The 27,808-nt window shown below is 38.2% G+C and overlaps 1 protein-coding gene across 10 annotated transcripts in view; it reads left to right on the top strand.

Annotated features, from left to right (window-relative positions):
* oxr1a (oxidation resistance 1a) overlaps positions 1-27,808 on the top strand; it is a 168,111-nt gene that overhangs the window by 119,698 nt on the left and 20,605 nt on the right. For 6 of the 10 annotated variants that reach the window (XM_077526092.1, XM_077526091.1, XM_077526096.1 and 3 more), the window contains 4 exons: positions 5,433-5,515; positions 15,194-15,301; positions 17,654-17,767; positions 26,351-26,503. In XM_077526092.1, the coding sequence (XP_077382218.1) occupies positions 5,433-5,515; positions 15,194-15,301; positions 17,654-17,767; positions 26,351-26,503 (458 nt within the window). Of the gene's footprint in view, positions 1-5,109; positions 5,129-5,432; positions 5,516-15,193; positions 15,302-17,653; positions 17,768-26,350; positions 26,504-27,808 lie in introns of those variants that run through there. The other 4 variants (XM_077526097.1, XM_077526099.1, XM_077526098.1 and 1 more) reach the window with 3 other exon arrangements.

Raw genomic sequence — 27,808 nt, 5'->3', positions numbered from 1 at the left:
CTAAAGGGTGCTTTGACTTTTCAGTGCCTGTGCTATTGAGTTTGACACCCCTTGACTGTGAAGTTATGACAAATTCTAACTGCAATTCACTCCATCACACGATTGACAACAAAACCTTGGTTGCTTGAAAATCAAAACTCTCTATATGTCTCTGAATGCAGATGGTTCACAAGAAACAACTCTGAGAAAGAGTCAAAAAGAGATCTTATAGACGGTATTAGACCCTAACGCTAAATTCTGTGTTGTCTCCGGTCTCCTCCCACATTCCAAAGACATGCACGGCAGGTTAATTGGGCGCTCCGAATTGTCCCTAGATGTGCTTGTGCGCGTGGATGGTTGTTCGTCTCTGTGTGCCCTGTGATTGGCTAGCAACCAGTCCAGGGTGTCCCCCGCCTACTGCCCAAAGTCAGCTGAGATAGGCGCCAGCACCCCCCGGGACCCTTGTGAGGAATAAGCGGTCAAGAAAATGGATGGATGGATGGAATAGAATATATGCCATGTTTTGCTCAGCCACAAGTGTAAATTAAATGGTGAGGTTTAATTTTGAACCAATGACTCCCTCACTATGTGCAAATATATTCTTTGCATCTGTTAATGAAGAGCTATTATTCTATTTCACACAACATCTGTCTTATACCCAGAGTACTTGTTGGCGAGACGTGGGAAATGTATGGCCAAAGGGCTTACCCACAGTCTCTGATAGGCCCTCGCAGTGAAGTCAGAATAAAAGATAAAATATGTGGTGCTTTTATTTTGTTGTGCATGCAGCTGGCTTATACATGCAAGAGCTAAGACTTTTCTGCAGTGTTGTCTGTCCCCTTAGCAACATTTCTGCTATATTTAGGGATTTGTTTTTTTTAAACCTGACCCCTCTAGTGACTATTTAATTAAAAAAAAAAAAAAAAAAAAAGACAAGCGAAAATGCCAACAGTGGTCCTAATGCTAGCAACACTCTTAAGGGGATTTGTCCTGATAATGTGATCACATAGCAGTTTCATAAACTGTACATATTGACTGTATAGTTCACTGTCAATATACTAAATATCACGTCTATCTATCTATCTATCTATCTATCTATCTATCTATCTATCTATCTATCTATCTGCCTGCCTGCCTGCCTGTCTGTATCTGTCTATCCATCCATCCATCCATCCATCCATCCATCCATCCTCTACACAAGTGCCTTAAATTGTGTGGGGGAGGGGGGGGGGGGGGTGGACAGCATAAAGAACCCATAAATTGATGAGAATACGGGAAACAAATATCAACAGTTATATGAAGTGGCAGATCTTGTTTTCTTGTCTTCTTCCATGTCCGTCCGCCCTGTTCCATCCTCTGTGCTCACTACCAATACAAGGTTTTGGTGCAGTGTGAGCTGGGTGGTGGCTGAAAGCAGCGAGTCGGCGGCTCTAGCAGTACAATCCCCTATTACAGAAGCTGGCTCTAGGGAGATGTGGAATGTCACCTCTGTGGTAGTCTTCCTGAAAGGAGTTGAATTCTCTTTCACTCTGGAGTTGCACTTAGTGGAAGGCCAGCAAATAGTTGTTGGGATACCTGATGACCTGGGCTCGGTTCCCGTACAGTATGTTAGGTGAGCAAGAGGATATCCTCTCTCCAACGTTGGGTGGGGGACCAGGTCTTGCCTGTTTGTGCCAGTGCACCAAACAGCAACTCCCTAATACTATGGCTGAATGATTAATTGCATTTGCAATATAATGGTGATATGATACGCCAGGGTTCATCAATTCCGGTCCTCGAGGTCCGGAGGCCTGCAGGTTTTATTTGTTTCCGCCCACTAGCACACCTGATTCATATAATCAACTCATCAGCATGCCTGATAACTATCCTGTTCTCCAGTATCAGGTGTGTTGGTAGGTGGAAACATTTAAAACCTGCAGGACTCTGGATCTCGAGGACGAGAATTGGTGAACCCTGTGATACGCGATTTGCTAATTGCAAAGGCTGCGTTTTCACTGGTTGGAAGTGGAGCGGAGGGGTTCAGAGCAGGCCAACACGTTAGCACTTTAATTAAAACCTGCCAGGTGTGCGTAAATGTTGTTGAGTTTACCGTCTCACAAGACGTTGAGGCAAGTATTTTAAGTGTTTGATCTTTTATGTCTCACAATTAAAAAAAAAAAAAAAAAAACTCCCCATAGCCCTCATTTACGAATGATTACATAGGAATGTTTACTGTACACAAAATTTTACCATATATGCAAATCACCATCTTAATTCACAACCATTTTTTTACACCACTGTTCTGTACATTATGTTGATCAGAATCGGAATTTGTTCTATAAATGACGGCGCGTGCTGAGCCAGCTGCGCTCAAATTTGCATAACCGCCATCCCTATTTGCCCTCAAAAGGGCATTGACACATTTCAGCTAGTACGCTGAGGTTTAAAGAGTTAATATTTATATATTTATCTCTCTCTCTTTCTCTCTCTCTCTCTCTCTCTCTCTCTATATATATATATATATATATATATATATATATATATATATATATATATATATATATATATATATGTATATATGTATATACATATATATATGTGTATATATATATATATATATATGCACCAGTCGATTACAATTTTTAATCGTAATTAATCGCATGACTTCAATAATTAACTGACGATTAATCGCACATTGATAGCACATTTTATACCTATATATATATATATATATATATATATATATATATATGTGTGTGTGTATATATATATATATATATATATATATATGCACCAGTCGATTACAATTTTTAATCGTAATTAATCTCATGACTTCAATAATTAACTGACGATTAATCGCACATTGATAGCACATTTTATACCTACATTTTCAATATATCTATTTTTTTTTCCTAATTTAAATATGGTTTTATTTTTTAGTCATTGATACAGTAATTTCAATTAAAGCGTACTTCAGCAACCTGCTCTTGAGTGACAGCTGCCAACAGAGCACAGTGGATACACTCATATACTGTAGTACTGTACATACGCGCATACATGCACTCGAACGGAACGAGTACTCTAGCAGTAGTACACTTTTCATGGTTATTATGTACAACACAAGAGCAAATCCTCGATTTAAGATATTAGTGTTATTAGCATTGATATACTTTGTAAATCTTTTATGGTTTCAATACATTGTGCATCTTGGGTGAAATATATTTGTTTGTTTTTTGTTTGTTTTTTGTGTGGCAGAATTTTGTTGTGGTGAACACTTACAGGACTGCACGTAAATGTATTTATTTAATCAGTTTACATCTGTGATTGTCATATATAGAGCTTGCATTTGTTGAAAAATACATTTTAAAAAAAGAAGACCTGTAATCATAATAACAAATTGAACTTTTTTTTTTCTTTGGACCTCCCAAGAGTTTTATTTCCACTTGTTTTATCTCTGTTCTGCATTCCATCCACTCTCTTACCTTCACCGCCGTTCCTCTACCCACCCACTTCTTGGGGTTTTTTCACACTTATATGTCAACATTAACACTAGAGGTGGGAATCTTGGGGCACCTCACGATTCGATTGCGATTACGATTCAGAGGCTACGATTCGATTATAAAACGATTATTGATTTCCCCCCCAGGCAGCAGAAAAAAAACAATGTATTTTTGTGCTTTTAATGTTTCGTACATTAGTTAAAAAAATAGTACAAAAGTCCTCTCAGGCCTACATAAACTACTATTTCAGTATCAAGTTAACAGTTCAAAACAGTAAATAAAATACTCAAGTCCTCATTCTGTAACAACAGCTTTTAAGTATATTCAGTCTTCAACAGAATAAAACATAGCATTGAGCAAAAATATATTATTTTTATCCACTCAAAAGTGCATTGAGGTATAAATGAAAGACAATGTGAACTACTACTTCAATACAAATGCCTAAAAAAAAAAAAAGTGCTTTCCTGCTTTTTAAGTTGTGTAAAGATGAACATGTAAACATTAAAGTTTCTCAGAGGTACAAAAAAAAAAAACCCTCAAGTGCTTTTCTGCTTTTTAACTTGTGTAAACATGAACGTGTAAACATTAATGGGATCGTTCGGCTTTTTTAACATGAATCTCAATTTGATCCTCACCTCCCGTGTGTGCGATCAGCACTGACTTCTTTCTGACAGCGTTCGGTGACACCAGTTCTGGTTCGACGTTGGACGAGAAGAAAATAAAAAAGAAAATAGTCCAGCAAGCTGGCTGGGGTCTCGGAAATAAAGCGTTTTTCTTCTAAAAACTTTTTGTTTTCAAAAGCGTGATACATTTCCATCACAATACTCTTTTCTGAATAAAGTCAGACGCCATTACCGCCAGCCACTACTTTTCTGTTCGTTCGTTCGTATCACTGCGCGGCGCCCTGTAGAACGCTAACCGACGCACTGCAGCCAGCTAGCTGATACTTCCGCCTCAAGTTGTTTGCCTTTTCGGAGCAGGTCTGATGTCATGAAGAGGTGGGTTGGTCAGCTCAGCCATGCTTGTTGTTGTTTTGAATCTCGAGGCGTGAGTTGTGGATGTGTACTCTCGGTCCGTCCCAAAAAGCGTCCCGAAGACCGCGCGCGCTACTGCGTTTCAGTTCCGCGTACTTTTCGCTCGTTTCGCTTCCCTTGGCATATTTATATAATCGGAATTTGGACGTTTGTGAATCGTTCTCGATTGTTCCACGGCCGAATCGTGAATAATCTAAGAATCGGAAATTTTGCACACCTCTAATTAACACTACCAGGACATTTCTCCACTCATTCACGTCGGTATATCCACACACAATTTCCAATCACGGGACTTTTATTGTCCATCACAAGTCACCTGCAACCACTCCCTATTCAATGTCATGTGTCTCTTCCCATCAAATTTGCTGGTGCTTCTCCCAAATCTCTAAACAACACAACTAAAACTATGCGCTTATATCATCACCCTTCCTCGTGTGTCTCGATTCCACATAACATCTCCCATTATTAGTTAGCTGCGGCACTGATCCCTCCCATCTCTATCCTCGTCATATTTATCTTAACTAATCTCACTTCCCTCTCCTGTAAGTCCTCCCATCTTCGCATCCAGTCTCGTGACGCTCAGTTGGAGGTCAGCCTGGTCTCTGCCATGAGAGGCAATTGCGGGAAGAAGGCAAGGTGAACGCTTTCAACAGCTGTCATTGTTCAGCATGATTATCTAGGAGGAGAAAAAAAAAGAGAGAGAGTGGCAGAGGAGGACAGCGTGTGAGAGCATGATTGTAGAAGCAGAGCGAGAAGCAAAAAGAGAGAGAGAGGGAGAGAAAAAGCTGTCGGACGCTCACAGCTCACATCGCTGGCTGGCTGGCTCCCTCACTGTTGACGAATGAGCTGTCTACCCACGGGGCTGGGAAACGGCAGCTTGTGACAAGCTGGGGAGAGAGGAACATGAATGTAATGCGTACCTTGCCTCGCCTGCTTACAGATACCGGCCAGAAGAAGACTCCAGAGAAGAAGGATGGGAGGCGCATGTCGTTCCAGAGACCCAAAGGGACCATCGAATATTCTGTGAGTCGCACACCAAAATAAACAAGCTCTTCATTTGTGTAATGCCGTTTGGTGGGTCTGACCATCTTCTGCTCGCTTGGTTGTGCACCTGCTCTGTGTGTGCGTCAGCTGGTGGTGATTTCTGTTGCGCTCACTAGCTTTGCAAGGGATGTTTATGTGTGTCTAACCATGCTTGGTAGCTCATAAGTGAGGACAAGACGTAATTTCATTTTTTGCATGTGCAACACGTGTACAGTACTTCAGCCTCAAACTGTATGTGTGTTTTTGTGCCGACATTCGTGGAAATAAACTGACTTAATGGTTGTGGGTGCTGTGTTAAACGACTTATTGTGCAACATCATATCTAAAAAGCAAGGGACGATGATTTATAGTTTTGTGTATTTCTCTAGATGGATTACAGACAGGCAGGCAGAATGGTATTTGTTTTCCCATTCTCTCTGTGCTACATATCAGCAGCATTCCACCACAGAGCTAGCTGTGCTTGTGAATGACCTTCCAACTGCGTTGTCATTTCTATCGATTTAGCTGTCGTTTAGGAGATGGCTAGTGAAGTGTTTGTGGGTATCTCATGTTCTAGTAGCACAAACTGAAAATAGAGCTAGACCCTGCTTTGCTTGGTGTTCTTGAAATGACCCCCAAATGCAGCTGCAGTCAGACAGATTTTCCTCACCCCTCTCCGTGGCAACAGTGAGGAGTAGGATCACTGTGTCTGTCTGCTGACGAGAGAGGAAGAGCGCAAAAGCATGGCATACTTCACTTTATTTGCTCTCACACTTCAGTCCATATGTTTCTTTGGATGTTTGAACAGGTTTATCTTTAACACCACCTCCCGAACTTGTCAGTCCTTCTAGAGTTGATGATTGACAAGGTATGTTTTACCTTGCAAAGAATTTTACAGCAGTTTGCGGCAAAAAGCTCTGTGTCATGGCAACACAAATATACAATGATGTATTATTCATCAAAAAGAAAACGAGGCATGTAATGTTACATTTGGATAAGAAAATGATTTATACTTGAATCCCACCAGATGTCACCCTATTCTTGTCAGCAATCACTCTTCTCTTTTGTACACCTTCGTCCCTATTACGGCCCTTACTGGTTGCTGATAGTGTGATGGATGGATTGAGCGCTACCAATAATTGTTTCCTGCAGCCGGACATGCAGCAAGAGAACCATGAGGCCAGAAAAAAAGTGTTAAAAAGGCACATAAACAAGACGTTATGCCTTGCAGCCTTGCTTGCATTGCGATGGACACTTGTGACAGTGTTTGAGAAACAGCTTTATCTTAAACTCATCTCCTGTGCCGAGGGGCCAGCTGGCTGCGTCTCCCTATTTTGCTCTCCAGTAGATAACTTTATAATCTATCTCCCAGCTTCTACAGGAAAATGGTGGGTTTCCTCTTATGCCTCCTTATCGATGCCATCTTTTGCCCCCTCCCTCACCCTTTACCTCACACATGGGCTCCTTTCTCTACCCTTTTTTTTCCTTATTGAGAAATAACCCGAGCAGCTACAGACCATCTGCCTAGACACTGATAACACCGGTCCATTCAGTCGTTTCCACCTATTGGCTGACCCGCATCCAATTAAAAAGTGTTTGAAGTCTGTGGGAACAAGAGAGATGGATGAAGAGACAGAAAGATGCAGATGCAAGAAAGGCAAAGAGCAGCACATGGAGGTTCTCTCTCTAGTCATCATCTGCCAGAAATTAAACTAAATGAAGCCCTGAAAGGGCATATGTCACAACACCATGGTCACTACTATAGGTGCTGCAGATTACCAAGTTGCATTTTAACTAGAATTAGAATGTGCTTTGTCTGCCCGATATTTGGTTGGGAAGACATTTATATTTTGTTAAAGCTCTGCATTTATTTTGTAGAAGATGGTGACACCAAAACTGAAGGGTGACTTTGATTCACCCTAACCTTAACTGATGTCACAGGTCATGGTCACCCTTTCTCAACATTAATGACATAGGTCGCTTGATTTGCATTTTGTGAAGTATCACTGGGCATCCATTGTATTATTGGCATAGTTGCCTGTTAAAGCATTCACTGCATGTTGTCATTGAATTATTTGTTATTGGTAATAGTGTACAAGTCTATAAACTAGTTCTCTAAATAGCACTACAGTGTTACAATTCAGAATACAACATACTTCAAACAGTTTATGACTTTGAAAACAAGGCATATAAACATTCTACCATCATTTTAATTTTGTAGGCTTGAGCTTTACTTTTAGTTAACCTACTCACAGTCACAACTAGGGGTGTTAAAAAAAATCGATTCGGCAATATATCGCGATACTACAGCACGCAATTCTCGAATCGATTCAATAGGCAGCCGAATCGATTTTTTAACATCCATTTTTTGATGGAAAAGTATTCCACAAAACGTCTAACGTTCACACCTTAAGCATGGAAGAATGTTTTATTAATGGAACATTAAGCCTTAATACTTTATTTCAATGCTGTTCAAACATGAAAAAGGTTACAACCTGTTTGTTAAATACAGTGGCTCACAGTTCTTAGACTGAAGTTTCAGATCAATAAATAATACATTTTCATACAAATCTTACAATGCAGGGGTGGCAAACTGCGGTCCTCGAGGGCCGGTGTCCTGCAGGTTTTGTAGATTTCCCTACTTGAAGTGCAGCTGATTCCAATTAACAGGCTCGTTATCAGGTTTCTGCAGAGCTTGCTGATGAGCTAATCATGAATCAGCTGTGTTGAAGAAGGGAAATATCCAAAACCAGCAGGACTGCGGCCCTCGAGGACCGGATCTCGCCACCCCTGTTTACAGTGTACATGTATAAGTTTACTGAATGGTATTTTCTAAATTTGAGTAAAAAAAAATCACAACAATCGATTTATAAATTCATATCGGGATTAATCGCTATCGAATCGAATCGTGACCGATGAATCGTGATACGGATCGAATTGTCAGGTGCTAGGCAATTCACACCCCTAGTCACAACATTGTATTATTGTAGTACCCAGTCTGGGTCATGTGTTTCTTTATAATCATATAGCCACAGTTTATTCCAAATTTTGATTCCAGATTAGGTTCCAGATGTACCCTCCCAGACTGATTCCATCACAGCCTTGCTGCTTGTTGAACAAGTTACTTAATTGGAGACAGCAATCATTCAAAATACAGGGATTCAAAGTATTGCACTTGATGGTGACACTATAATTCCAACACAAGCAGGATGGCATTTGAAATTAAATCAGCCACTTGCGCTGTCATTTGATTGCACTTTCTTTTGTGTGTCTTGGCTTGTCTGTCTTTGTGCTTGTAATTTGTTCTGGGGACTATCAAAGCACAGACAGGCCTTTTAATCTGACACAAGGAGAAATCCATGATGGAATCCCCTTGAAAAGGACACAATGTTGTGACTTGTAGAGCTCTAAAATTAGATCAGCACTTGGAACAGCAAAGATGTAATTGTACAGAACACCATGCCATTCAGTCATGACAAAGTCACCATCGCCAACTGTCATGCCAACATTTGGATTCATCCATCATAAAATTAAGAGCAATGGCTTCTTATAAATGCCATTATGGGTGATTAATTGTACATTCAACAACTTTATTTCCAGCTTGATTCACTGATTGTTGCTTATGGTTGCTTGCTCTCCTTACACTGATGCTCCAACTTAATGTTCCCGAGAGTCTGAAATAGAGCCATTAGTGTTTGGCTTACTAGCCAAATGCCATTTTTCAATCCGTATCCTTAACCTTTCAGCAGAGTGACCATTAGTTAGGTGTTAGTCATTTTGAAGATGGCTGCCACAACCTTTCCCGAGAAGGATATGGCACCCTAACACGAAGCTTAATTATTAATTTGTATGACGAACAATGCCTATTATTGATCCAGATATATTGATTACCCAAATAGTCGATGGAATAATCAATAGGGCATCCCTAATCAAGAGTATAAAACTATAGGTGTCATTAGATGTTATAATTACGATGGTTGTTTTCTCTTTTCCACTTATACCCCTCTCTCATCCCCTTGTCAATACTGCATGTCAATAACTGGTCTTTATCAATGGGTCACATCTCCCCTCTCACTTAATTGGGTGAAAAATGACTACAGCTACAGTTCAACCAATTGCCTCATCTTTCAGTTTTGTTGCAATCCCATCGGTGTCATAATAGCCGGGATTTGAAGCATGAAGCCACTTGAGTTGCCAAGATTCCATGCCTTTATTTGTAAAGACAATGGTAAATTGAAATCTTACTGTAAATTTATTGACCTTTTTTTCTTCTTTCTTTCTCTGTGCAAGCACCAAAAGTGCTCCGCTTACTGGTTTTATCCATATTGACTTTGCTGGACACCAGATATTTTTATCAGTATTGACTGACCTCCTGTTGTAAGCGCTGTTTGATACATGGGCCAGTAACTGCCGCGTTATATACAACTGTAGCAAATAATGCTTTTGTGCAGAAACAAACGTTTCTTATATAATGTGTTATTTAACTGGTAGTTGAAGTGTAAAATGAGTGTCCTATACATATAGATTAGTTCTGTGCTGTGTAGCAATGAGGCTGTGAAGCTAAAAAATAAATATTTCTTGGGTCAGACAGTAGCAAATAACATAAACGGAGAATCAAATCACTGCTATGTTGAAGCTTTCTGAAAGCTTTCTAAATAAAATAGGTGCTATAATAGCAATTTAGTGTCATCTAATGTTCAAAAGAATTTAATATACATGTAATTTTCCAATAAGTGTATCGCCACAATGTCTTTGTATTGGTTTCTGAAAACAACATATCAAAACAATGCTAAATTATACAATATTTAGTAAGAGCTTGTTTGCTTTTTTAGAATTGTTAATAGTTGTACACATTCTTAACTTTACATAGAGTAAATTCAAGTGCCTTTTTCTTAACTTGCATTTAGAAAGATGGAACGATGGATGGATTTGAAAACAGGCCTGTTATATTTTCAAATTTAACAAGCAAAGCAAATAAAAGATTGAACCATTTAGCTTGGCATACCATACACAGCAAGAGAAGCTACAGCACTGTGTCTTCCATAGATAACATTTACAAGCACATTTTAATTAAATGTATGACTCAATGCAGCTCCATAGCTGGGAGCTCTTGCTCGTCTTCGCTCATCTTCAAACGCTATTGACAAAATGCAACCGCTGTGGGCCAGTTTTCCTGTCACAAAATAATTCACACTCGTTTGACTTCAATTTGAACGTAAGTCGATTAAATGTGTCACATGAATTAATTAAATATGATGGCAATAAAACTACACATCCATGTTCAAATACCTAAGTTTTTAGATAAAGATAAATCAATTTAAAATAATGGCTTCATAATCATAAGAAGATTAAGTTCCAGATCAGACCTGGCTAAGATGTATGTCTGTGCAGCTTTAGGCCTACCTCATATTTGTCAGCCTTTCTTTCTTTCTTTCTTTTTTTTTTTAGTTAGTTTTTTTTTATTTTTTTTAAAACAAAACAAAAAAAACGTTTTTTTTTGCAACTTATGAAGTGTAACATGTAACGGTTGTCGAGATGAATTCCTCGTCGGTTATCTTATCTGGCCGTTGCATTTCTACGTGTGAAAGTGCTAAGCTTCGATTTTTATTCGGCTAGTTTGGATTCACAACACATTTGGCTAACGTGCAAGAGGCATGAGCTTCCTGGATCTAAGTAAAAGAACGGCGATCGAAGACACAAAAAGCTGCAAATGCAAGTTGGCAAGTAAGTACTTCTACAAAATAAACATAAACGAACATATGAGCACATCCCTGAAAGCCGCGGGGGACGTGCAGCTTCCCAACGGTATGTAGCTCGTCGCTGTGTTGACTTTCCGTTCGCCGGATACAATTGGATACAGGGGGTGTAAATATATCCGAAAATCAAGCACGATTTCCGGGTAAAGTCAACGGAGGTCTCGGTGTAATGGAGCATTTTCTTTCCGTTATTTCTCCGGAACCGTACGTCCTACGGGGAAAATGACACATATCTGACACATATCTGGAACCGTGAGCACAGAGATACGTGGCTCGTTGTCGTGCGACGCCGGATAAGGGGGTGTAAATCGGGCCTTCCTGTATCCGAAAATCAAACACAATTTCCGGCTAAAGTCACGGAGGGGTCCCGGTGCCGCTCCGGAGCCCCACAAAAAGTACTTTTTTCCCCAAAGTTTTCTATCAACGCTACCGTGTTGCCTGATGCTCTAACTATGTCATATGAAAGATTCAAATTTATTTCTTTATTATACATATATACAACACAGTTAATTGTCTTCATAGTCTATTATTTGGCTTCTGTTGTCCTATGGCGGGGGGAAATAATAATAATAAATAAATATACTATATGTATGCATAGTTCTGATGCCAATGAACATTTTGGGTGGTTGAAAGAAAAAAAAAATTAAAAAATGACTTAGTTATCACACCTCAAAGTAGAATTACTGATTTGGCTAAAATAATCGCGAGGAGATTTTTATGAGTTAAATTGCCATTGTCAAAAAATTTGACATGCATTGAAAAAAATTGTTGTTATAACTTATTGCCTTATTCAAAGCTCTAATTATGTCATATGAAGTATTAATTTTTTATTTATTTTTTATACATGTATACAGCACAGTTAGTTTTCTTCATAGTCCATTCTTTGGGCTTGTATTGTCCTAAGAGGGGGGAATACATAAAAAAAAAAAAAAAACCTTCATATGTATGGATAGTTCTGATGCCAATGAACATTTTGAGTGGTTGAAATAAAAAAAAATATTAAAAATTGACTTAGTTATCACACCTCAAAGTAGAATTACATATAAAGTAATGTTATACACTTCGAGGGTAAAACTGGTTTCAAGGCACGAGGGTTAATATAGTTTTTTAATATAGTTTTTTAATATAGTTTGTAAGGAAACGTAGCCCGACTTGTGGTTGAAATAGTGACGCGTGTAGGCTCAGTGGTCAAATTATACAACGCGTCACTGAATGGGGACGATCTAATATGCACAGCAAAGATGGTTGATCAATTTCACTGGATAAAACTCTTAAAAAAATTGAATATTAGACATTTAAAAAGCAAGCACGTGCTGGTTTCACCACATTTATTTATGACATTTGTGCTGGGGACACAGGCAGGCTAGCGTCATTGAACTTGAGGTGGCCAGGGGCCGTGCCACATTTATTGTTGGACCCTGAAGTGTTTGCGCTGATGGTTTTCACCGTGGAACATCTGGAAGAGCACTGCAAGTACAAAATGAAACTTGACATGTATGAAATGTACATTTTGGGAATAATGAGTTCCGGGGGGGGATGCTTGGTGGAGCCACCAAAAGCATAAAAGCCATGTTTTGTTTGATTTGACATGCCCCATTTGCCCATCCAGTTAATGCCACTGCGTTTAAAACTTAGGGCCACACGCTTGAAAAACTACTCTGGGAGACGTGAGCTTGATACAATTACCACAGTACGCTGAAATAGCTCAGATACAAGGAAATGCAGTTGAAAGGAGATTTTTTTTCCATAGGTGACTGGCTCATTCACAAGTTCCAAAAATCTATTGCTGAATAGGCAATATGTCTCTTTCAGTTTGCACCTGTTTTTGAAACACGCAAACCTTAAGTCAGCCGGTTCCGTAGTGTTTTCTAACATTTCCTGACTTCTGACCATGATTTATTTTCCCTCATCCATGTCTGTATTGAACTTGGCATGTCTCTTTGGGAAGCCGTGACGAGATCTCAATCACAGCATGTGAGACAGCCCAATGATTATGCTGTAGCTTCTCTGTGATGGTTCCGCTTTTACTACCTTTTTCTGACTATAGTGTCTGTGTTTGTGCGAGAATATTTGTCTGGAAATGATCAGTCATGTTGAACTCGTGGCGCTCACATGGAAAATATTGCTTATACACACATACAAACACAAAAACACGCACACACAAACACTATATTAAGCCGTATTCCCATGACTGTTGCACTAAAACAATTACCATTAACCTGTCCTAATTGGGCAATCACTATGCCTGTGTGATTCGTTTTTGTTTTTTTTCTCACGGCACATTTTTGTCAGCCATATTTGGCTAGTAGAACTGTGTAGTAGAACACTGGGCATGTCATTGGGTCAGGCACTTGTGACACCTCGCTGCTGTATGGTACTTAACTGGTGGAGACAAGCAAATGCACCTGGGTCATTGCACGGTGCACTAACTGCTCTCTGGGTGAAGGCAAGTCTGTATGATTCATTGAACCAAAAGAACCATGAGGAAGTGTGTATAAACCTTTTGATGCAGTTAATTATGACATTTTAACCAAAGGATAAAAAAAAAAAAAAAAAATCAGCAAATTGTCATAACTGCAGACGCGCCATCTGTTATGTATTGTCTGTAAAAAAAAAATAATCGAAAATCACATTACCCAATCAAGTTGAAAATGAACAAAATGCTTGGTTGATAATTGCGATCTGCCGCAATTCTTTATAGCTTTAGAAAAATAAATAAATAAATAACCCTGTTAACTCAGTTTTATTTACATCCTGTTTATGGCCTATAAACTGCAGCCAAACTTAGCCAATGGTGCAAAGATGGGCAAACGCGGACTATACGTAGTTTTATTTTGTGTTACTTGACGTTTGTTGGAGAAATCTCAAGTTATGTTTGCACTTTACAATGCCAAATTCAAATATTATAGCATATTAATAGAAAAATGTGATTAATCGCGATCAATTACGATTAATTATGGGAAACTGTGTGATCTGTGTGTGCAGTGTACATTTTTGGAATGTCACTGCAAAATAAATATTTTAATAACTTTGTGGCTAATTATTCTTTGAACCATTAATGTTAATTTGTTCATATTCAGTTAAATAGAAAGTTCTGATCTGTTTTAAAATGTGAACACGCTATATAAAATGATATGAGTTGTAAGCAGTAAAAGGAAAAAGTCAACAAGACAAAAAAGCAATGAAAACAGTGTTGAGAAAGAAATCTCCATTTGCTGCCAAAACAATTATTCTTTACTTAAATTACATGTCTTCCGCATTAGTTTGATATTGAAATTTGAAAACCAAATTGAACCAAATGTCAACAACAAGTACCGGTATACCTTGAGGTACTTGCATATTACTTGTGAATGTGTCTTTGGTGTGTGCAAGTAAAAATCGGATGTATAAATTCACCAGTAAATAGTAATATTATAAATAGTAAAAGTTTGGGGTATTTTGTGATCTTTGTAGAAAACTTTGTTTAGTGTTTTAATTGGCTAATTTACTGCTAATTATTGCCTTAAGCCAGCTTGAGCAAGCTCTAGTTTTCATTGCAACGTTGATAAATGTTTTGTGTGGAAGCCTTACACATTCCTTTTCCTTTTTCCAATTTTCCTTTTCTTAAGAATTTGGATGCATTATAATGGGTAGCACCAGAAAACGACTGTTGCTGTGACATGTCAGTTCATATTTTTGCCATTAATTGTGCATTGCATGGGAAATAATTGCTTTTCAGCAACTTGCCTAATTGCAAACTGAAGCTCTCTAAAGAAAACAAGCCAATCTAACATCTACACGGTTTTGATTGTCACCATTGCTTTTCCCTCTGCCTCTCATGAGCCATTTCTCATCTGTGTCACAAACTAAAGTATGTTCATCTTTTTGGGTATCCCCTAAAAAGAAGCAAGTGTGTGATTTCCTGTCCTCTCTCTTGGTCCAGGTGGAATCTCGGGACACATTGAACAGCATTGCACTCAAGTTTGACACCACACCCAACGAGCTGGTTCAGCTGAACAAGCTGTTCTCCCGGGCAGTTGTGCCTGGACAGGTGTGAACCGCCGTGTATGCCTTCATCATTATTTATAGCACCGCCTTTATCACTGGCCTGAATTAGCCTTGTGACTGCATCCATTCACTAACTGTCATAATAGGTCCTTTTAATGTAAACATGAGCTCTCGCCTTTTTGTTTATTTTACTTGTAAAGTAGTAATATTGTGGCTTAAAGAGTCATGTTACATGCTGCCCCTGTTTGTCATTCATCTATCGATTGGGACGCGATAATTTTGAAGCAACTCTGTCATGGTAGTGAAAGTAGTCTTATATGTTGAACATACGTAACTGACATGCTTGTACAAGTATAGTTATTTCGCCAAAGCAAAATTACTTGTGCATAAAACAGACTACAGCACCAAAGAGCTTGCTTTGGAGGGATACAGGCTTGGTATGTTGGTCTCTCTATCATCTATGTAATGCGAGTAATAATGACACTCAAAACCAGTATCTGTTGCCATTTGCCAGCCTCTTTAAGTCCCTGGTGCGGCGCAAATGGTTGCAGAATCGACACATACATAAATAAGTAAGGTAATACTACAAAAAGAGTGCCAAAGAGGAGAGATGCATGCCGGCGCAACCATGTGTGGCGCTATCTGGGCTAGCATTAGCGCTACCATACACTCTGCATCGTCTCATTAGTAAATGAACAGAGCTTTAAAAAAAAAACAAAAAAAAACTTGCCTATGAACCAAACAGATGTGCAAACCGAGCCAAAACTGTTAAATTCAAACCGTTTTTCAAAAACAGTTCCACCCCAATTATACACACTTCCATTTTAAAAAGGAAGCCCCATTAAAAGAAATTACTTTGCAAGTCTGCGCTCCAAACAAGTGCTTCTATTTCTTGCATAACAACAGCTGTTTTAATATCTTTCGCTGCAGCCAATATTGTATTTCATCTTTTATTTATGTATGTATTTATTTGTTTGTTTATTTATTTATTTATTTATTTATTTATTTATTCATTTATTTATGTATTTATTCATTTATTTATGTATTTATTCATTTATTTGTTTGTTTGTTTATGTATTATTATTATTATTATTATTATTATTATTATTGTATTATTATTTGTGTTTATTTATTTTTTTACAAAATGTTCACAGTATTTAAGCAATCAGAGCACAGCATAATCTGAGATGGGTATAAGTTATGACTGCTTTACTGTGCATTCAAACTTGACGGGACAAATGAATTTAAGTTTTGTTTTTTATTAAAAAGTCTAAAAACACAAAGGGCCTCAATTACTAAAGGTGTGCACTTGCTAAAACAGGTATAAAGTTGTTTGCATATGCAAACAAATATGGAATCTTTTCTCCTACCTGGGCCCAATTAAATCCACACTCTACTGTATACATGACTGTACAGTATTTTGCAGTAGCTGAGATGTAAACTGTGAAATGTTGAACAGGTGTTTTCTGTTTTTCTGATTTAATCTTTGATTTTAATCTTACATTATCTGGTTGTTAGTATAATAACCATCATGTGTACAGTACAAAATTAATGAGAAAACATATAATATTCATTACCAACATAATCTACAAATGTTAAATTAAGTCAACTGGTCTCTTGTTTTTTGAAGGAGACTGAAGTAGACTTTTGGATTTAAGGTGAAACATCTTAAACAAACAACAGTCCAGTTGCCTGGATTCAACATTTGTGAAATGTCATGACCTGCATGACTGAGAATCTACCCAGACATTCCAACAATGAACGTATTATGACACCTGACTTACTGGTAAAATGATTTTTGACATAATCCATTCTGGTTATTTTTGTCATTTTCATCTTTTAAAACATGTACTGCTGCAGTGTTTCCCACAGATTAGATATCTATTTGGGGGAGACCTGTTAACTGCATCTCCTCTAAAAAACTTAAAGTACCACTGATTGTCACACCCACCTGAGGGAGCGGTGAGGTGCAGCAGAGGCCACACTCAGGAATCATATGGTGATCAAACCCCCCAACCCTTTAATATTTAATGTCAAGCAGGGCAGCAATGGGTCCCATTTTTATAGTCTTTTGTATGACCCAACCAGAGATTGAACCCACAACCTCTCAATCTCAGGGCATCTACCACTCGGCCACTGAACTGCTCTAGCCTCACGATCCACGTGTGACGGAAAACTAACATTACATGTGGTATATCTGGTCGTGACACATTTATATTTATGTCCATTTTCTTGAAAATGTGAAAAAAGTATTAACATGGTGTGGGAAACACTGCGCTGTTTCGTCAGATATCCTTCCTGATCTACCCTTCGGCATGTGCAGTACTTGTGGTGTGCATGCAGGTCTGCGCAAAGGCAATGTCTGTGTAAACACAGACATGTATTTTGTTTGCAGGTTTTGTATGTTCCTGATCCCGAGTACGTCTCCAGTGTTGGAAGCTCCCCTTCCCTCAGTCCCATCAGCCCTCTGTCCCCCACCTCCTCAGAAGCTGATTTAGAGAAGGTGACGGTATGTTGACCACACCTTTATCGCACAATCCCATACATAATGGAAATATTTGTCACCCTGAACACTGGAAATGTTGGACAGATGAAACGGTGTGAAAATGTCATCACAAACCACATGTAGTAACACAAATTATCATGCTAATCAATATACCAATATTGGAAAAATTGATTTTTAAAAAAACAAATATGTGCTATGAAATTATGGCAACAGGTTTTATTTTTACAAAAAAACAGTAACTCTGTACTTTTTACTTTAGAAATTGTAAACAGCAACAACCACAATGAATTGTCCTGATGCAATCCCCCATAAATTGACTTAAAATACCACTAAGACAGAGAGTTCAGTAAACAAAAAAAGATTCCTTGTTTACATTTTTGAGTGATGATAAAGGAGATCATAAAAACAAGTTTAAATTCATCTGAAAAATGCTCTCTGTAAATGTTTGTGTTACCATATAACTGATGTCTGCTGACAGCTGTCTTGTGTTGATTTATCCTTGTACTATATGTGTATGCTGTCACCTGTCAGTAAACGAGATAACGCCCTATAAGTTGACAAGACAATGACAAGGAATAGTGTTAACCCGAAGGCACGTGATAACAGTGGAACTCAGAAGCAACACACAAACCTCTTGTCTCCAGCATTACAACCGCCTGTTCACCAGCACAGATCATAAATGTCAAATTTTAGAATGATGTTCTCAAGGACAGAAAAACATAGGAGGGGCCTTTAATTCCGAGCATATATCCAACTATAAATTGGACCTGGAGTATGCGTGTAATGTGCCGCATTCATTATTTGAAGACAAATATATTCTTCGTTCATCTTCGTGGAAGACTGAATTTATTCTACTTTTGCTTTTACTCGGAGGACTTGCATCATATGCCTTCAAAATGCCAGTCAAAATGTTATTTTTGTTTATTAGAACTCATAAATATATATATATATATATATATATACATCTTGACATTTAAATTCCCAAAAGCCCTTTGAAAGTCTTGACAGAGGCCTGTGATTATTGTCATTCATCGAGGTCATTTCATTCGCAGCGCATTGAATTGATTGCAGCTATATTGTTCTGTTTGTCTGAGAAGACATTTCATCTATCAACCAAGCAGGCTTCATCAGTTCATTCAACAAGACTTGGTTAGGACTGCAATAGCCTCTACTCAGGCCTCTGTGAAAATACTATATTTTAAAAGCTTTGTGGGCGCTTTCTACGTCATTATGCTTATATGCAAAAGTGCTAGACTTAGGTTGCTGGGACAATCTGTGCAGGGGGAAAAAGTGCGCACCTGTGCACCTTTCTGACTTAAGCACATTGCGGCTTTTTTTGCTCTCTCCATCATCATCACTGTCTCACACGGAGGCAGACTGAACAGCTGTGAATGCAGAGAAATGACGCCTTTTACTGTAAAGTGATGCCATGTCAGATATTTAGACTTAACTAATAAACTGTTGAGCTTGCTCTCAGATGATCAGCAATTAGGCAAAGGAAGCGTGATTGGAAAGAGCTTTTCCCTATGCGATGAATTGGGTTTTATTTGATAGAAACCTTCATTTGAGGAAGAACTTAATAAACTTCCGAGTTTTTATTTTTTGGTCTACATTTTAATTGGTAAGCCTTTCCGGGCCTTGCTGCTTATAATAATGAGACTATTGCTTGAAAATGTGTAATACAAGTGCATCCAGCAAAAATAATTCAACACATGAATACAAGTGCTCTAAAAAGAAAGTCTTTCAAATGCCTCTTTTTTAGTTGTCAATGTAAAAATAGTGACACCGGAGGGTTTAGAGAAACTACAGTATTTGGAATGGAAATGTCTTGGATTTGTTTGGATAATCCACGTGACTGAGAAGTGAGCCACAACTAGAAGTGTGAACACACCCTAAGAGGTAGTCAATGTTGTGCCTGCAGGCACTTGGTCTATTGCATGCAGGGTGCCGTTGAGTTGCCCAAGAGGATTTTGCCCTGCACGAACAAACACATAAGCTTGATGTGGGTGTGTTGTTTAATTAAGGAGAATGTTCGTTGTGCCGTTTATTAAAGTGGACTGTCATCTTCTGCTAGAAAAACAAGCATAATGTTAGACATAGCCTATGCCATAAATAAAGAGTTGAACGATTGGCTCAAAATTGCTGGCACGCGCACAACACCTCGGTTACTCATGAATGAATTTTATTTATTTATTCAAAAAAAGGAACAGTGCAAATTAAAATTTGCATGTAATTTTGACAAATTATAGTTGTGACGTACTGACGTGGCATGACGTAGAATGTGATATACTTTTAAGCATAAATCCGTCCGAAATTATTTTCAGTGGTTAAGCGGGTACATCGTCACTGCTTAATGAAATTTCGATTGACATGTGTTTTTATCTTTTATTTGAAAATCCTGCTCAAGTTGACTCTGTAAAACCCAATCAGCATCAATTTATTGACTTCATTAGAATGTACTTGAGAACAACTCATTTTGTGCATTTGCCTCAAATAATATGCAATATTGGGAATTTCTTCTCAAGGTCGCAAAATCCTGGAAGGAGTTAAATAGATCAATTTAGCATGTTCAATGTGAATCATTAAACATGAGGCAAATTACGTTGGCCGATTTGCAGTGACTAAACCTGTATAGCTGTGCATAAAGTTAGTAATGATATTAGTGTTATTGTTTTAATCTTAGACCATGAAACACAAACTCTGCAATAACTGAATGTACAACAGTATAACCATTCACACACAATCAACCCTTGCTATTCACAGCTTATCGGGACCAAGACCCGCTATAAATAGCAAAATGTAATGAATAGTAGTAGCCTCTAAAAATGTTTTGGATTTTCCTGTAGAAATAGTTTAACCCCTAAATCTAATACATGACAATAAAATGATTTATGTAGCACCTTTTGGGGGACCAAAGGACGTTTAACTCCTATAGGGTTGAATGTACAATGTTAGCTGCACTATGCTAGCAGAGGAGACGCTAGTGTTGGCCATTAGCTGATAACTGGCAGACTTGACAGCGAACATGAGCGTGTTTCAAGATTCTACTGGTCACAAAGAAACAATAAGAACGGCTGGAGTTGAGCTTTTTCTTGAATTTACTTTACTGACGTCTACTGTACGTACTTGTTTAGGTCCACTACTTGTCACAATACTCCTACCGTCAGGTTATTTATGGATTATTTGGCAGAGACCAGTTTGTTGGCATACATGGCTCTCTGGTCATCTGTGATGGCTGGCGATATACATTTGTTCATACATGCACACAGAAGCAAACACAAGTACATTGAGGCTTGTCTACAACTGTGATCTTTATTGTCCATTTTTTGTCATTTCAAGCACATCTTGTTCATTTCATTTCAGATCCATTTGTACTTGGTGTTTACGTATATTGTACCTTTATCATCATGGTTAAGTGGTGAATTGAATGACCAAGGGAGTAACCAAACAGGCTAGAGCTACTAAATACCGGTAGGATATCTTTTATACTTGATGTGAAAGTTTTTAGCCCTCAATACATTTACACACCTCTTCTGAAGTCTGGCATGTTAATTACACAGGATATAAGTCAATGTTGGTTAAGCATGCCCATAAGCAACGACATGTTTGGACATCTGCGGAGGCCTCTTTCACCCCAGGTGTTGTGCTTGGTAATTTGGACTGCAAACAATTTTTCTGCTGGCAGGTTTGCCTGTCTTGTTTTTCGAGGTGGAAAATCTTGCTCCCTTTTATATTTAACCATGGAGATGGAGCACCAGTTTGAATGAGTCATTAGGAAGTGACTTGCTAGTGAAGTGGAGCCAAGAACTGCAGTTGTGTAGGTGAGGTAGGTTCACTATAAGTGGATGACAAGCCAGTAAAACGTAGACAAATTCCCACAGTCCTCGACCTCATCCGGAACACTTGCTCTTCAGTTTGCAAAACTATTGACAGTAGCCGGTCTCTCAGATCAGACATTTAACACTATCTGTCCTAATACATTTTAATGCATGTTTGTAGCATTTTAGAGCAATTACCCCTTTCAGAAGGCTTGTTGTGGTTATAGGGGGTGGCCAAGCCCCACTGCGTCTTTTACTGACTGCCACAGTCTGTGCTGCACTGTCTGTGCGGGTCAGTTTCCGCAGGCTGTTTGTCGACTGCACCAGGAGACAATGAGAGGGAGATGCGTGGGTTAGTGTCAGTAGAACAGCAGACAGTTGCTAAGGGCTATGACTCTCCAGATTTTCTCCTCTGGCTCTTGACGCCCTCCCCTACTGGTCCAAATCCCCCTTGACGAGAACTCCCACACACTGCTCTCAGTCCTCCTTTACTGTTTTTTGTTCTTGTCCACACCGAGCACGCTTTATTTTCCTCCTCAACCAAGGAGGTCATTTTTTATGTTTCTTACATGTCACTGCCAAGTGTAAATCTACAAAGGTGACATGATTTTTGTAATCACGTATCTGATGTGTCATTTTGTCAGATAGCGTCGAAAGGAATTCTGAAAAACTTTTTGGAGGCTTGCACATTCATTCTTCATTCATTCTTCATTCAGTCTTGGTGCTTGCCATTTTTTGAGGTACCAACATGTTTTGCCCCATTCCAGAATCAAAAATGTTTGGTCTTGACGACCTGTGGCATTCTTCGTAGCAGCTTGTAGCTCTTTTGGGATGTTTTTTACTTGGACCCTTCACCGGTGAAAATTTATCCGGAATACTGAATATAAAAACAGATTTTAGTTGAGTGAACTTGATGATGATAGTGGAATATTCTGCTATTTGAGAAACTTGTTGTTGATAGTTGAAGGTAGAGATGAAACAGTAATAGTTTAAACCGTTGAACTCTGATATTTCACTTTACATAAAATCAGTTTGCCCTTGTTGAAATTGAATTATCCTTACTGTGTTCAGTATCTCATCTCTCGTGTTTTTTAATGTTCTTATACAACAAATAGAAGAAGCAAAGAAGAATAAGAAGCAAGTCCTGTATCGCAGAAGAAATCAGATGCACGAGTAATAATTCAACATAATTGACAAACCTGGCAGAAGACATGAAGTGTCATCAATTTCATATTAGTGATAACATTGACAGCCGTGATATTTTTGGTCACAGTTGTGATATTAAGTTGTATTCTGCAATGGTTCATCTTTACAACCTGATTAAATCAGTTCTACTAAGATGTGCTCATTTTCCTTTCTTCGAAGATTTAACTGCCCCCTCCATATTTAGTGTTTGTACAGTATTGTGCAGTACCTGTACTCTGTCTTCCTATCCTAGATTCTGCTATCTTCACCAAGGGATTTTCCAGTCTTGCTTCTACTTGCGGAAGTCCTTTTTTTTTCTTTTTTTTTTGTCAGTTGCTAATATTATCACCATCTGGTAAGCCTGTTTGCCGTTATTATTCCATTATTCCTCGTCTCTTTCTGTCTTCTGGCATCAGCTAATCTATCCAGTTATGTTCTTAAAATCCATGATGCATCTATTCTTAACATCTTGCGTCCTTTTTCGTGAAATAGGATGTAGTCTGCCAGATGGATGGACAAAGACAAAGCTCTAGACCTCTGTTTGTTTTTGTTTGTTTGTTGGTTGGTTTGTTTGTTTCATTTTTGATACACAAATGTATTTGCTTTCTTGCCATGTGTGTCATGATCGAGTTTATGAAGAAGTGGCCCTGTTTCATGTCGTTCTGATGAATCTTGGTGGCATGTTGGGGTGATCCCATTACCTAGCTTTTTTATTTTTTGTACTGGTCTGGATAGCGGTGTGGGCAGCATGTTGGCCGACTGATGAGCATGACACCTAACGGTTGAGAATTTGTTGATTCATAACAAGCCTAGGGCCATCCTTTGTGGAGTTTCCAAGTCATCCTTGTGCTTGTGTGTGCTTTCTCAGGGTATTCTGGTTTCCTCTAAAATACCATAAACAACTGAAGACTCTACATCATCTTTAGGCGAGAATTAGAGGATTAATTCTTTTTTGTTTCTAGGCTTCGGCCGAGATCAGTTTCTGAGGGTATGGTAACTTTGAGCAAAAATATGATGGTATCACGGTATTAAAATTATATCTGTAAAATATAATATTTTGAAATACAGTATGTGGTTGAATAACCGTAAATAACAAAATAAAGGTTACAGCATTTTTTTAAATAACCAGAGGTGCACAAAAGCAGGTGCAACAATGACTGGCAGGCACTTGAGCTGCTTAACAATACTAAATACTGTATTGAGTCTAAGAAGGCCAAATCTCTGCATGAAAACAAGATTCTCGTGCTAATGTAAATCATGCAAATGCTAAAGATCTGTAAATACTAACAAAGGTAAACTATTATACAGTGTTCCCTCGTTTTCCGCTGGGGTTAGGTTCCAAAAAATACCCGCAATAAATGAAATCCGCGAAGTAGTTAGCTTTATGTTTTACAATTCTTATAAATGTTTTAAGGCTCTAAAATCCCCGACCGCACAATTTATACACTTATCTCATTGAGGCATTTACATGTTCTCACATTTCTCTCTTGTTCAAACTTTGACAATGTTCAAACCTTCATAAATTTTATAAAATGGGTATATTACTGTAAAAAAATATGCAAAATTGCACTTAAAAAAAAATCTGCGATACAGCGAGACCGCGAAAAGTGAACCGCGTTATAGCGAGGGAAGACTGTATTGAGAAGTGGGTTCCTTTGTAGACAAATTTTTCTTTGATGCCGTCCGGAAGTCATTCTCCGTGGCTTCGCTGAACTTCTTGTTGAGTTTTAAAATCATGGTATATAATCAAACAGGTAACTGGCCTGTGCCTATTTGTTTGTGTGTGCCCTGCAATTAGCTGGTTTCCAGTCCAGGGTTTACTCCTCTTGCCCAAAGTTATCTGGGATTTGATCCAGGATAAGCAGTAGAGAAAATGGATGGATGGACGGATGGATAGCAGTGTGGAAACAATCATTTATTTTCACTTCTGGTACTGTTACAGGTCTTTTCCTCCTAATTTGTCAGTGAATGATATATAAAACAAAACACTGGCATGTGCAGAAGATGCATATCTATCAAGTTGACCAATTTGGGGCTGATTCAAATTAAGATGGTTTGGCCTTGGCAGTTGTCTTTGCTCTACTGACTGCTCTTCCTATTTCTGTTTCATTTTCAAGGCACTTTAATGTCCTCCCTGTACTGCCAATCTGTCACTCTTCTTTCCACAGTTTTTTTCACAGTAATCTTAACAGTTGTTTAGTCATTCGGTTCCAGCTTCCAAAATAGTGCTTATTGGGCAATTAATTCACACAGGCCTCAGTCACTGTCTCCCTGTGACACAGAAGATGTATAGAAACAAGCAATGTTTGAGTGTGTCTGTTTACAAAAGAATCTTCCAGTTGTTGTTGGAATTATGTCCACATTTCAGGACTGGTTTATGTTTCATGATGAGCCAATGTTTTAGTTTTTTTGTAATTCAATGTAATAATTTAAACTTTTAGTTTAAAGAAGGTAAAACAGGCATTTGAGGCTACGAAGGGGCTGCATGGCTCAGTAGAGGGGTTGTCTTTCAACCTCGCGGTTGTGGGTTTGATCCCAGCCCTTGTGACCATGTCGAAGTATCTGTGAGCAAGTTACAGCAGTAGGTGAATGAGAAGACCATGTTAAGCGGTTTAAGTACCTTTTGGATGTAGAAGTGGTTTAAAAGTTAAACCCCACTTACCAAAGACTAATGCAGTACATGTTGTACATGTTTGTTAAATGGCTATGTTCAATTATTTTTTTATTTTTTTAGCTCAATGATTGACTTCAGTGTTCATGTAAATGTTAATGTAAAAAAAGGAGAACAGCAATAATTTTGTCCATGTTTTATCCGTTGAAAAATCCGGTCGGACAACTTAGCCCATATAGTGAGACAACTTGCCCAGTGTTCACATGCTCTATTTGTTTACTTGAAAATGACATGAATACAAAATGCATAACGGACACTTTGGTCTGTCATTTATCATCTGGTATAGGATGTATTGAATCCAAAAAGAATAGAAGTGTTATAAGAGTGACTCCCGGTCCCCTCTACTATATATACGTAGCTTGTCTACACTGCTTTGTTAAATTGTTTTGTATTGAATTTGAGTAAACGTTCTGTTCCATGTTTAGTCTTTACTGTGTGTTGGTTGATATATGTGAGGTATGTATGCCAAGAAATGCTTTACTTCGCATGAGGGCATGTTCATCCTCAATAACATTCCAAGGGATCAAAATTAAGGAAAAGTAGAAAATGTTAACCTAATTAAAGTGGTGAATTTTATGTGTACTGGAGGCAGAAAAACATTATCCTGCAGATACATCGTTAATGTATTTAGAGACTCAACTGCATTAGTATGATCAAATAAGACACAAATTAGTTACACCATGTGTTTCCAAGTGGAACAAACCTTCCGTGTTTGCCAGTGCATATTATCATACGACTTTATTTCTGAATGAGTCAGGGGGTTAACCAGAATACAGTGTGTTTGTACTTCGGCCCTCACTTCCAAATGCATTTCATTTGACCCAGTTCACAAATAACTAATGTGCTTTCCTTTTCCTTTCCCTTTGCATCCATGATCCATGATGTCTATTATTCCTCCCACCCTGCTTACAGGATTCAGATGGACCCTCCAGACCAGAGGCTGTTCTCCCCCCAGTGTTTACTGCCCTACGTCAAACAAGAGTGGTGTCATCCACCTCCGAGGAGGAAGAGGCCCTTACAGAGAAGTTCCTTAAGATCAACTGCAAGTACATAACTGATGGGAAGGTAAGATTGTCTTGTCTATAGTAGGATAAGATGTTATATGAAAGATAATACACATTAAACATTTAAGAAATAAACCTCAAGTACTTAACTTTACTTTTACATTTGTAGTGTAAAAAAAAGAGAAAAATGCAGATTTTGTTCACAGTCTTATTTTGCAATCCAACAGTTAAATTTACTTCAGATTCAGTTGAAGAGTTGTCCACAATACTGCATTTTGAAGTAAAGACGCATTTTTGATTTAAGAAAATCAGAAAATGGTTGAGGGCTGACACTTACAAGTAACTCGTTCCTTTTCTGGTCTCTGAGCTAGTATCGAAACATATCCTTAATACAAAGTTTCTATCTCTTAAAGCATTCAATTCTCTTCACTTATAATCTGTCTTTTTTTTTTTTTATAGCTGCTTGTACTGTATTTACCTTATCTTATATCTTAATATAACTTTCTAAAGCTGCTGCATATTGGACATAGCATTGACCCCAGTGATTGAGTGCATTAGGGCTGCACAATATAGCGAAAAAAATATCAATTTTGCGATATTGGCCTGTGCATTTTGCATATCGCAAAGACATGCAATAAGTTTCGTATGGAATTGTATGCTTTTTAGCAAAATTTTACCAGAAAGATCCAAACTTATACGTGCATCGCCATATAGTTGAACATTATCTAGGGTAATTAGAATTAACTAAGAATACACTGAGGTTGCTTATTTTGCCGCATGAAAAACATGCTTTTCTTTCATTAAAAATGCAATTTCTTTAGGCACATGTTAAATATCGCAATAATATCTATCACGATATTCAAGAACTTTATTGCATATCGCATGTTTTTCCAATATCATGTAGCCCTAGAGCGCATGTTGTTTTTTCTGACAATTTAAATATGATGTTGCATTTTGTCACAATTTATAACTATTCTCAGGTATTTACATGTCAAAATACCCCAAGAAACAAAAATGACAATATATCCCCCTCCCGCAATAAACGAAATCCACGATACAGAAATACACCTTGGCAAGATATAGCATTTATGGCAAAAATTAAGGTCTTTAAACTCAGTTTTAAAAAATCATACAGACACATTTAAACATGTACAATATAATAAAAGAGAGCATAAATCAATGAATAACACGAAAAATACTGGACAAGCAACAATATATAGTCACGGCGACAATGGTGAGGAAACTGCTGTAATAAGGTACATTCCTGTTTCAATGCCAACATAAAGATGTCGTTCTTTGTATGAAAAAAATTGACAAGCTTGTCATGTGTTGAAATTGACAGTCGGAAAATGTTTGCCTGGATGCG

This window comes from Festucalex cinctus, chromosome 7, assembly GCF_051991245.1.
Source record: "Festucalex cinctus isolate MCC-2025b chromosome 7, RoL_Fcin_1.0, whole genome shotgun sequence".
Classification (NCBI taxonomy): domain Eukaryota; kingdom Metazoa; phylum Chordata; class Actinopteri; order Syngnathiformes; family Syngnathidae; genus Festucalex; species Festucalex cinctus.
The sequence above is the reverse complement of the archived record's forward strand: the minus strand, read 5'-3'. Positions and strand labels throughout refer to the sequence as shown.